Source organism: Vanellus vanellus, assembly GCF_965231255.1.
Source record: "Vanellus vanellus genome assembly, chromosome: 14".
NCBI lineage: Eukaryota > Metazoa > Chordata > Aves > Charadriiformes > Charadriidae > Vanellus > Vanellus vanellus.
The window spans coordinates 17,976,085-17,988,684 of NC_138919.1; the positions used below are offsets into that span (position 1 = coordinate 17,976,085).

The following is a 12,600-nucleotide window of genomic DNA, read 5'->3' on the forward strand; positions in this document are numbered from 1 at the left end:
CTGTGGGAGTTACGGCATTAATTTGGAGGGGTGAAGGAGGGGAGGATCGATGGATGCGCACGCCTCGTTTTTCAATAAGAAGCATTTGAGGGGATTTGACAGCCTTCCCAGGCGTGGATTACAACAAATCTTTAAAAATATGAAATATATTGCTAGTAACAAATAACTTATGCTTTCTGACTTTTGAAGATGATGTTTTCAGCCAAAAAAAGACGAGAGACCAGCATGCCCCGCTCTAGCACAGTAACTGTGATGGAGTTTAATGCAAGGGCGGGCGGAATTCGGCGGCGGCCGGGTTCCCCGCTGAGCTGCCGGTGGTTGGGCAGCGGCTCCGGGGCTGTTCCCGAGCCATGGGGCGACCGTGGGGGGGGCTGCAGGGATGCACGCGGTGACGAAGCCCTCCCGAAGCCCAAAGCTGTGTAAAACTGAGCTTCCAGTGCACACGTTGGTGAAAAGGGTCTGTAATAAGAAGAAGCGATACTGGTGTGAACTACTGGAAGATCATTGGATCTTCCGTTTCGCATCTGAGGATACGCAGCTGAGATAAACCACTCTCACTCCAAACAGAAGCCGATACTTTTTTCTTTCCATCAGGGGGAAAAAAAAGGGGGTTCTCAGGGATGAAGTTTTCAAAGTGTCTCTGTGAGTTTATGGTTGCCTTTTAGGTGTCAGAGAAGACTTTGTGCTCTATCTTAGTTATTTGAAAATTACCACTTTTGATTTCTCAACTGCACAAAAATGTAGGTCCTCACCGTGCACTTAACGCACCTTGTAGCTTAAAAGCACAAGCACATTGCAACCGTGTTTTGGAAGAGACTTGTAAAAAGGACTGTAAAGGTAAGGTCCAGGGAAAAAGATTATAGAATCATAGGTGGTTTAGGTTGGAAGGACCTTGAAGCCCACCCAGTGCCACCCCCTGCCCTGGGCAGGGCCACCTCCCCCCAGCCCAGGTTGCCCCAAGCCCCGTCCAACCGGGCCTTGAACACCTCCAGGGATGGGGCAGCCACAGCTCCTCGGGGCACCCTGCGCCAGGGGCTCACCGCCCCCACAGGGAAACATTTCCTCCTAATATCTCATCTAAATCTTCCCTCTTCCAGTTTGAAGCCATTCCCCCTCATCCTATCGCTACATGCCCCAGTAAAAAGTCCCTCCCCAGCTCTCCTGTAGGTGCCCTTTAGGGAGTGGAAGGCCACAATAAGGTCTCCCCGGAGCCTTCTCTTCTCCAGGCTCCTCAAACCAGGACAATGTGAACCTTTAATGATTTTGACAGATTTGCCTTTCTTGGACCTTGGATCTGACCATGTGCAAATGTTGACAAACCTGTGAGAAGAGAGGCTGTGTAGATCAAGAATGTCATATTTCTTTTTATATCGATGAATATTAAAAGCACGTGAGGGCTGCCAGTCTGGAGTCCACGTGAACGATAACGTTTGGAGAAGAGCAGTTGCTGCAGTTCCCGCGTGCCCTTCGGTGCCGCTTCTTGCAGTCGTGGGAAATTCAGACGTTAAAACCTGAGGTAATTGTTGCTGTGGTGGTGTTTGGCAGAGAAAGCAAAGTGTGATGTTTTCTGCCACGTGTGCCCCGGTGTATGGTGCCGTTCAGCGGGCAGCGGTGTCTGGAAATCGGGTAAAAGGTTTGTAAACCTTCTGCTTTGTCTTGTTGCTGTGTATGTCTTGGCTTTCGAAGCTCAGTATGAAATATTTTAATTGTTGTCCTATACTTGGTGGTGTAGTGCAGGTAGGACGGGGCGCTTCATTGCATATCGCTTTTTTACTTTGCCCCTTTTCTTAAAGAATCTTCAACTGGTTGGCGAACAAGTCATCTTCGAAACACCCCCAAAACGCAAAAGCAAGCGCATTTTTGGGAGACGCCTATTGCTAGGCCCATTTGAAGGACAAGATTGTGAGGACCCAGACAGCTCGCCCAACCGAGCGTGCAAGGGCAGTAACACCTCCGGCAGTCACGTGCTGCCTTTTCCATGTGCGAGCCACCGGGCCACCTTCTGCTTCCTGCTCAGCTTGGCATTCGCATCGAGGGATTGTCTTTGCGGGATGGGTAAGTGTAGCAAGGTTTCCTCCAGCGTGTGTTTTAAATGATTTTAAATTGTTAAGTGCAGAATCACTTATTGAATTCCCGTTACTGGGGAGAGCTGTGCAGGAAGATACAATCTGGCACTTGGGTCACTTTGTTTTGTCGTTTGGTCACGTAGAATTTTCAAATCTCGACATCGCTTGTAGTTTAGGCTATTATGGGTAAAGATAGAGCAAAATGGTGTCTCTGCCTCTGTTTAAATCAGTCTGCTGGGTTAATAAAAACGGCATCCAAGGCTAGGAGTAACAGCGTGTACAGACTGACAAATTACATCTTCATCTGCCCACTCTAATTGTCTTCTCGTCGAGTTAATCTGCATTGTGTAGCTCTGGCTAGAAGAATTCGTATCCTAAGAGAATGCTGAAGTCAGGACTTCTAGGCAAAATAAAGGAACATTAATTACTCAAAATTGCTTAAAGCTGGAACTGTGCCTCTAATGGGAGTACTAATTACTCAGAATTTGACAATGTAGAAAGTTCCCTTTAATTTGTCCAATCTTTGCTGTGGAGGGTTCTCCGCTCTCTGCCCACAACTTTCATTTGTTATCGCCATTGTAAAATTACGGAGTAAATGAATTCTTTGTTCTTGTTTCAAAGGGGTGTATCGTAGCTGTTGAATGTGTAGTTTATTTCCTTATTTCCTCTCACCGGAGAATAGCTGTGCTCTGTTTCTGTTGATTTTAAAGCAAGGTGTTTCTTGACTCATCTCCCGTCATTTCCAATAGCTTAGAAATGCACTTCTGTGGTTTGAGCTTGGTTTATTTGTTTGGGGGTTTTTTGGTTGTTTTTTTTTTTTTTTACTTTTGCCACTGAGTAAGGCAAAATAACGAATGTTAAGATATACTCACATTTTTGCAAAGCAGAGTCAGAAAACAACAATCATAAAAGAGATTTAAGTTGCAAAGTCAAGCACTCAGAAAATTAGAAAACATAAGAATGGAAATCGTCTGTGTAATTTCAATTTTACTCCTTCACGCATATGTAGTATGATGCAACCTCTAATTATGTCGTCAGTGCTGTCTTTTCCATTGTGTGCAACTTGCAGTGCTGCTGCTATTCTCATTTTTAAAAGTTAGTAGTATTAAAGCTCGAGAAACGGCTTTGCTGTGCGGATGTGGCCCCGCACAGAAGAAGTAAGTAGGAACTTTCCTATTCATTCGGTGCAGGAACCAGTCATAGGTGTTTCATCCCAAATGTTCCCTTTAAAACATGTTTTAATATTCTGATTCATTTACAGTCAAAATACTGAATTGATGTTACTTAATTTAAATCCAGTTTTGTTGACATAAAACTTTCCAGTGGCTTATTCTGGTTTAGCCTTTGGTTTCCTTTTATGTCTTCCTTTCTGTACAGCTGAATGAGACGGTTATTTCTGTCCCCGCAAACGGGAATATTAGTTGTTTACAGTGATTCCAGTCATACAAGGACACAATTAAACGGCCTTGCCTTTGCAGGACAAGCTCATTTTAGCAGTGATTTATACTTACGTTCTATTTTAAATCTTCATAAGAACATACATGGTCAACAACTTAATATGGTCAAGAATAATTATTTTTTTAAAATATGGGTTTTTTTTTCCTGACAAGGAGCAGGGAATACCAAACTAAATAAAACTAATGAGTAAATGGTGGGGGAAGGGGAAAGCAAAACAGTGGTTTATCTTTCTTTGTCAAAACAGAGCTGAATAAGAAGCTTGTGCTACTAAGAAAGTTTGGCTGCTGTTAGAGACACAGGGGGAGGGCCCTTCGGTGAAAAACAGAAGAACAGTCATACAGTTGCTCTTACTGATTCCCCCCCTTCAGAAAATTTTTGGCATTCCCCAACAAAACCCACGAAAACACCTACGTCAAAAAGTTAAATAGGTTTCAAAATCAAATACTTAAAGGTCAAGAAATGCCACATGTATATAAATGGCCAGAAGAATTCCAGTTCTACCTCTCTGCGCCTCCAGCCTGGGGACTGAATGAAGGGGGATTGTGTTAGAGGCAAACCAGCAAAACCCCCTAAATTATGTGAGCACATAGTTAAAGATTACCGGTTACCCTTCTATTCATAGGAAGGTGGAATTACATTTCCCGTTAGCTTTTGTTTTTCAGAGTTTTTAAAGGAGGTTTGCTGCTTATTGAAATATCACGTAGCCTTTTGCTGTGACAACTTGCGTCTTTCCTCCTCATGGTCCCACGTGTATTTTATAGAATTGTAAGCCATGGGACACAGGATCTGCCCCTCATATTTGCTTATAAATAGCTAGCCCTAGCTACGGCACCGTGAAAATCCTCATTAGCTGTTGAGCTCCTTTGGATGCCGAGAAGGATGTTGACGCTGGGTGTCTGTACTGGTCTGGAGGCACAACGGGCTTTGGCAGCGTCCTTTGTGTCAGCCAGTCGTTCTTGAGCTCCGTGAAATTTCCCGAATCCGGTACCGTGATGGAATGTGCCAAGTGAGCGGTGGCGTTTGTCTGCGGAGCGCTGTGGGACGCGAGGCCGCAGGATCGCGGCCGCTCGGGATGCTCCGCACATGGGATCGCAGCCGCTGGGGATGCTCGGGATGCTCCGCACAGGGGATCTCGGCCGCTTGGGATACTCCACACACGGGATCGCAGCCGCTCGGGATGCTCCGCGCCCAGGATCTCGGCTGCTCGGGATGCTCCGCACACCGCTTAGCGCCTTCCTTGGCCTGGCTGCCCCTTTTCAGCCTGGGGCTGCTGAGAGTTGCGACCATTTGAGTTGTCTACTTTCCGTGGGCTTAATTTGACTAAACAAAGTGTTTTAAAGCTGTTTTGGCATGTCGAAAGCTGAAGCTACAGCCATAGTGTTTCTCTGGTCGCATAGATACGCGTAAATAGACTTTAGGGACTTCACAAGGATAGTGCCCTTTATTAGAAGCAGAAGCTCTTGCGGCATCATGGAAATGACTGCCCAGCGCCTGATTTACCTTGTTCAGTAGGACTGGCGTTTCCGCGGGCTGTCACGGACACCGGCTGGCAGATAGACACGACGAGAGCCACCCGAGAAACCGTGTATGGGCGTCGAAGGTAGCAGGGGCCAGGGCTGACAGGCGGGGATGTAACCTCCTGAAGTTGCCTGGTGGAGGCAAAATGCCACCTGGCACAAATCCTGGCTGCCATAAGGTTAAAAATAACAAATAGTATCCCTATTACATAAGGAAATCTTTTGTCCTTGTTTAATGGGGCGCTGGGATATGCCAGAAAGAATAAATGTGGAGCTTCTCTGAAGTCTTACTTGTGGTTAGTGCTTGGGGCCACACTAGCTGAAAATATTGGGGTTGATTGTAAGCGGGACTCCGTGTACAAACTGCTGGCGTTAAACGGGTGAAATCTGGGTGAAATTCCGGTGTCTAAGTGTGCCCATCAGCAGTGTGAAACCAGTTCACTGCCCTGGTGACATCTCAGGGCCGGGAAGGACTTCTGGTCCCTTTTTGTGATGATTGTGTGACTGTAACGGAAATCCAGAGTGTCTGTGTATCCAAAGCAGCCTGTAGACCCTCTGGGCGGCTGCGGTCCGTTGGCCGCATTCTGCTGCGTATTGCCATGAAATAGGTAACAGAGAAGTTGCTGAGGTTACTGGGGACGAACTTGGCGCTCACCTCAGAAGAGCCATCTGTTTTCTCCCACCTCTCCTGCCTGCAGCTCACTTCCAGTCCCATGGAGGAAACCCCGGCTTTGGTTTCAGTTGGAGAATCTGCAATGAGAGGAACGCTCAAGTGTTCCTTTGAGTCCTTCTACCTCCTCCTCCTCCTCCCGGTCGCGCTCAAGGCGAGCCGCTGTCTGTGACGAGCCTGCAGCCTGTGTCCGAGCCAAACTCTCCCGTTTCAGGGGCGGCTTTGAGGACTGTCAAAGGCAACGCCGATTTCCAGTTGGACTGCACAGCTCTGCCTGTACCCTCCTCTCTTTGGAGGCTCCGATGCCTTTCGGGAAGCTTTTGGAAGCTTCCAGTGCCTGTTGTAAGCGGGAGCATTCATCAGCAGATGGTCCTCACACTTCCCTTCCCGGCCCTCAGCTCTACCCACACCATCTCCGCGCAGCCAGGAATCTGCTTTCATTCTCCATCTTTTTGTGAAGAAGTGCTTTCTGGTGCTTACCACTTCATCTGGGATAGCAGAAGGCATTAGGGATTTAAAGGTCCCAATATGTCATACTCGTGAGAACTGAATTATCCTTAAAATTCACCCAAATTCCTTCAGTATGGCTCGGGATTTCCATCTCCAGCTCGTCCCTGGGGAGAAGTTCCATCAAGCAAATCCAGACCTGACATCTGGGCATGTAGCGATGATGCCGGGCTGAGCCCGGTCCCGGACTGCGTGCCACTTGCAGATGTCGGGGGAGACGGCAGAGGTTATTTAAGCACTTTCAAAACTGCCTTAGGTGACTAAAATGAAACCTTCAAACAAAAGCTCATCAGCGCTTTGGTAACGCCTGGGAGCATCTGCCTCTCGTTTGGGTGGTGAAACGTGTCGGTGCTTTCCAGCCCCCGGTCCGTGTGTTTACCCCCCCCCCCGTGCTCCTCCGTTGGGGTTTGCAGCCAGGGTCGCCCTCGGGAGGGGTTGGTCTCTGGGCCGTCCCTTCGTATACGTGAACACTTACCGCCCGACTTCCTGAGTTGCTAACGAGACCGCGCCGCCCCTTGTGCGGTTGGCTACAGCGTCTGAAGGGCCAAGAGGGTGAAGGGAGAGGCAGAGCGAAACGCCGCTCCTGGAAATGAGGATCTCCTCGTACAGCTCGTGCGGGGCACACGCCTCCATCAGCACGTCGCCTATTGTCAGATACTCTTATGGTCAAAAAGAAGAAAGCCCTTTAGATAATTTTAATTTATTTCCAGTGTTTTTAATATGCTGTTTAATCTCAGAGATGGAAAATCTGCAGTGAGTGGACGGTGGCATTATGAATATTGCACCGGCATCACTCTTTCCTTCCTGTACCAGCTCCTGAGCGGATTAGAGCTCACTTTTACTGACACCGGGAAACGTTCAGCTGGCTGAGTTAGCAAAGAAGAGGAGGAGGAGAAGAGTTCATCGAAGTTAAGAAATGCAGAAGTTAACTTTTAGTTCAAAATAGGCCAGGTAGAGCTGTCTGCCTTCTGAGTCTGTGATATTTTAATAGAACTCGTTCAAAAATGGTCACCTGTGCAGCAATATGGCATGGAATAGCTCTCTGCGCTTTATTATACCGGATTACTTTTCCTTTGAACAGGCGAGACTGCCGACTGTAGAACGCAGTACGAGGAAGGAAAGCTGCGGTGAACTTGACGATTATTTCCAGAGGTTAGTTCTGTCCGAGAAAACATTCATTGGCTCTCTAAAAAAGAAGCAGGGGGTCCCCCTTTGTTTTCTAAATCCCTTTTTTATTATTTCAGCTGTCTTTGGGCAAAGGGAGAAAAAAAACCCCAAACCTGACTGCAGAAAGATCAAAAATATATTTTTGATGTTGTTTAATGAGAAAATACTGACTCTTGTTGAATTACCCCGTTAGCGCTGAGCAGACAGAGTGTCTCAGATAACTTTTGTTTGGTTTTTTTGGGGGGGGTCCCAGTAGAAGATGGAAGCGTGGCAGGTGAGTCTGGGCTTACGCTGTTCCCTCCACGGCTGTTACAGATGGTTGCTGCTCCACGAGAAGAACGAAGGGAATGTGACGAACGCCTTCCTTCTGCAAACAGCGTGTCCCGCGCGCTGTTCCATGCTTGTGCCGATGTCCCCTTCCTCGTTACTGGGATGGCATTTCATCCAGCAGAACGTATCAGCCGGCCTTCGTCGGCATCATTGCTGGGGCTGACGCTCTTGTATAATATAGCTTTAATGGTCAAATTAAACTTTAGCCCTGCTGTCCCGCTGCAAGCCACCGCTGTGTGGGATTGTCTGCAGGAGCGCTTCGCAGGATGCTCCGTCTGTGGACTCCTGCGCCGGTGCCGGCAAAGGGAACCGAAGGCGGGTGATGGAGAAGGCAAACTTCTGGAGTTGTAGACAGGGAGCAAATTTCACCGCAGTGTTGAATGGTGTGAATGATGGTTGAAAATGGCAACTACGGCATGTGTGCCTTGATATCAGGTGCCATATAAGCTGCTGATACTTGTATTTGATTTTTCTTTTTTGAGAGCTGAAAGGTCTTTCCAGTTCAGTGAGTTACAGGAAGATAATTATTGCTCCCACGAAACATTCTGCTGCAGAGATTTGAAGATGACAAAACACCACGTCCTGCTACTGCGGCCCCATGGATTAAAATGCGCTGTAGCGTTCCAGAGTGATTTTTTAATATTTGGAAATGATAAAATAATGGTCTCGGAGGAAGGAAGACAGATGTCTCAGCTGGCTCATCTAGGAAATCCTGCCATTTCTTTCAGACATGACCTTTACCTAGGTCATCGTGTCTTTCTTGCGACTCAACTGGATCATTATAATGGGCACCGGCTTGACATACCCTTGAAATGGATTCGAAATCCGGCCCAAGCTGTTTTGTGGATAGAAGAAAGTAAAATGCTTATAGTCCTGTTCTGATTGTCAGGATGCTAAGGCTATAATTCAAGTCATTAGGCTTAGTATATAAAGCCCTTCGTAATCCAAGTCTTAAGAATCTGAAAGGTCACTTGTGGTCCAATAATCCTGAATAGTAACTGTGACGAGCTAGCGGTGACTGTCCTGATCCTAAAGCACCTCTTAAAATAAACGCTGGTCTCTGCCCCAAAAGCATATGCACATCATTGCAGCATGATCCGAGACCGCGACACTGCAAAGAATAAGCAGCGTGACTGTTGCACCACTGAGGTTTTGGAAATTATTTTACTAACTGGACCGAAGGACTAGACAGGAGGATGCTGGAGGCTTTAAAGACACACCTTCCTGTGGCTGCAGTGGTCCAGTGGAGAGATCTGTGCTGCAGACTGCTCATCGCCAAGATCCCCCAAATCCTCCCCAAAATCTGCCAGTGCAGCTGCTCGTGGAAATAAAATGAGCAAAGGTGGCTTATGCGATGGGAACAGCAGGGCTTTGCTCATCCCCTGGTCCTGACAGCAGTGCCGGAGATCGGCCATGCAAGAGAGTGTTCACACAAGTGATGGGGATGAAAGAAACGAAGTTATCCGTCCCTCTTCCCAGCTGCGTCTAACCACCCTCAGCACAAACCCCTGGATGAAAAGGAGTGCCAGGTACCAGGAGGGGACACTGCAAGTGGTGCCATAAATGGTGAAGAGTTCCCAGTCCTCCATTTCGTTGCCCCTCTGGCATCTTCCTGAGGAGATGTCACGGAGGTGGGTGACGGACTGAGCTCCCAAATTGCGATATAGCAAAGCACGTGCGCAATCTCACGTGGAACGGACCCCATATATTACCCCACCAGTCCATGCCCGCGTCCTCCAGGTCTGCCACGTTACCCCTTGTCCTTTCCTCCAACAAAACTGCCCCGGGGCTCCTTCCACACAGCCACGCTGCACCCCCAGCGACCAAACCCCCTTTTCTGGGCCGCTCTGCAAAGCCGCTGCCTCTCGGGTCCCTGCAAGCGGGTCACAGCCGGGCTACGCTCGCCTGGGATCTGCCAGACCTTCTCCGCCCTCGTTGGGGTAATTTACGGGGTCCATTCCATGTGAGGTTGCGCACGTGCTTTGCTATAGCGCAGTTTGGGAGCTCAGTCCGTCACCCACCTCCGCAACATCTCCTCAGGAAGATGCCAGAGGGGCAACGAAATGGAGGACTGGGAACTCTTCACCATTTATGGCACCACTTGCAGTGTCCCCTCCTGGTACCTGGCACTCCTTTGGGCTGAGGGTGGTTAGACGCCAGCCGGGAGGAGGGATGGATGACTTTGTTTTTTCTTCTTTAATATCTCCTTGCCTTTCAATTTGTTCAGTATTTGGAGTGATTTCATCTTTATATTGTATTTATTCACTGGTGCTCTGGATATGGTTATTTTTGTGCCCTGAATGGCCTACTTTGCCATTCCATCTTAATATATAACTGCTATTAACGTCAAGGCATGGTGCATGCATAAAGGAGCACCGAATAGCTAAACCGCACTTAAATACCCGTGACCCCTTGGCTTTTCTATATGGAACGATTATTAAGACCTCGTCCTTGCCGTGTTTCATCAGAGGATGCTGCCACACAAGGCATAGCTGGGGAGGTCTGATCGTCCCTTTATTACAGAAGGGAAAAACAGAGGGAAAGAGATTAAAAGATTTGCCAGCAACACAGAGCAATCAGCGGCTGTGCTGAAAATAGAAACCCGGCTCCTGGTTTCCATTCCCCAGCTCTGGCCTCTAGACAACACGACTATATTAAAAATGTAAATGCAAATATAGAAAATATTTCCTTTTTCAAACCTTCCCCGCTAACATTTTGTGTCCTTTTGACTCTGTGCCTCACAGAATAAGCTGGTAGCGCTTGGATCAAAGACTCGGCGACCAGATGGGCTGCGCTCGCCGCACACAGCGACGGAAACCCGACCGAACCACCAAAACCTCAGAGTGACCAAAAGGCTCGTGGCAGAAGGTGGGAGGAGGCTTGTGTCTATTTTGAGACAGAAAAGCATTTAGTAGCTGTAGGCTACTGTTCAAAATACCGTGATTACTGTATTTAAGGCAGCCAAAAGTGATGCCGTTGTGACCATCAGTCCCTCAGCCTTTGCGTTCTAGAAAATATTCTCTCTTACAATGTACGGCAGAGATGAAGCTGGCAGCTTCAGGACATGCAGGCGTTTTAACTGTTTGCTATTAAGTTTGCAGATGATGGGTAAATCAAACGCAACTGAGGTTTGAAATGCGTAACCAGGAGGGAGGAGTGAGTTGAGTCTCCCGGAGGTACCGCGCAGCTCCAGCGCCTCTGGCTCTTCCAGCCAGGGACGCTGGCGATGCCATTCGTGGTCTCATTCCTCTGGGTTTGTCCCAGCTTTATTTCTGTTCCCATATTGTTCCTCTGTGCTGTAAACAGGCTTGATGATCAAAAAAAAAAAAAAAAAAATAGCATGTGGATGCAGCCCAACCAAACAGCCAGAGTAAACTTCATGGGAGAAACTGGATTTAGCAATGCAGCCCCGCGTCGTGCCAGAGAGTCCATGTTAAAGGCTTTTTTAAGAAGCAATTAGAAAGCCGTCTCCTTTTAAAGACATTTCCCTGTGCTCATCACAGGGCCATAACACTGCAAATTAAGGCTAAATTCTGCCAGTCTCACTCTCGTGCATCTCTCTGTGTGTGCAGGGTGGGAGATGTGGCTGCACGTGTTCACAAATCCCCCGCGGAGCCGGTGACGGCAGCGCAGCGTGCAGCATTCTGTCCAGCAAAACTGTCAACACCACACAGAGGGATTGTGGACACCTTGTCATGGGGACACCTGGAAGAGAAAGTGAGTATCGTTGGAGCCTGTGGAGGGGACCGAGCCCCCCTGCAGCGTGTCCCGCATTCCTGCAGTTGTTACTGGCAAGCTGTGGTGTCAACTAGTGGTAAAACACAGCTGGTGTCAGAGGGACAAGGGCTGGTGTTGGTGAAGTTGATGCATCTTCCCTAAGATATCTCATCCCAGAGCTCAGCTCTTTCTGAATCGTGGACTCGTAGAATGGTTTGGGTTGGAAGGGACCTTAAAGCTCATCCAGTCCCACCCCCTGCCCCGGGCAGGGCCACCTCCCCCCAGCCCAGGTCGCTCCCAGCCCCGTCCAACCGGGCCTTGAACACCTCCAGGGATGGGGCAGCCACAGCTCCTCGGGGCACCCTGCGCCAGGGGCTCACCGCCCCCACAGGGAAACATTTCTTCCTGATATCTCACCTAAATCTCCCCTCTTCCAGCTTGAAGCCATTCCCCCTCATCCTATCACTACATGTCCTTGTAAAAAGTCCCTCCCCAGCTCTCCTGGAGCCCCTTTAGGGACTGGAAGGCCGCAATAAGGTCTCTCCAGAGCCTCTCCTCTCCTCTCCTCTCCTCTCCTCTCCTCTCCTCTCCTCTCCTCTCCTCTCCTCTCCTCTCCTCTCCTCTCCTCTCCTCTCCTCTCCTCTCCTCTCCTCTCCTCTCCTCTCCTCTCCTCTCCTCTCCTCTCCTCTCCTCTCCTCTCCTCTCCTCTCCTTCAGGTGAACCACCCCAACTCTCCAACCCTTTGAATCCCTTTCCACTCGGCAGAAGCCCAAAGTAAGTGAGATGAGATGAAATGTAAACCATGGTGGCAGCTGAGGACATCCCGTGTTCTCTGGAGTTAGGAAGCTCCTTGACCTATCGAGTTCTGGGACCAAGCAGTGGTCCCTGCAGGTCGCTCACCTGCCCGGAGAGCGGGGCCGTGGTGGGGCCGTGGGAGTGACACCTCACGGGTCTGGGGTGGCAGTGCGGCCAACCTGCACAGGTGTGCTCGGCTTTGGCTGTGGGGTCAGTCGAGGGCTGAGAGAAAGACCTGGGAGTTTCTTCTTGCAATATTTTTTATTTTTGAGATTGTGGCGGGCTCTTCTTTATAAAAGGGAGAATGCCTGCAAATACTTCTCAGTGGCTTACAAGAGTTTATTGCAACAACTAGATTTATGCGATCATAACT

At 48.7% G+C, this 12,600-nt stretch overlaps 1 protein-coding gene across 2 annotated transcripts in view; it reads left to right on the forward strand.

The window, feature by feature from the left end:
• The window catches only part of CHLSN (cholesin), a 152,323-nt gene extending 140,818 nt beyond the window's left edge, over nucleotides 1-11,505 (forward strand). Inside the window, exons 5-6 of one of the 2 annotated variants that reach the window (XM_082490388.1) lie at nucleotides 10,460-10,583; nucleotides 11,288-11,505. In XM_082490388.1, coding sequence (XP_082346514.1) covers nucleotides 10,460-10,583; nucleotides 11,288-11,337 — 174 coding nt within the window. In that variant the 3' untranslated portion in view covers nucleotides 11,338-11,505. Of the gene's footprint in view, nucleotides 1-7,299; nucleotides 7,371-10,459; nucleotides 10,584-11,287 lie in introns of those variants that run through there. The other variant, XM_082490389.1, reaches the window with a different exon arrangement.
• Nucleotides 11,506-12,600: the final 1,095 nt, after the last annotated feature.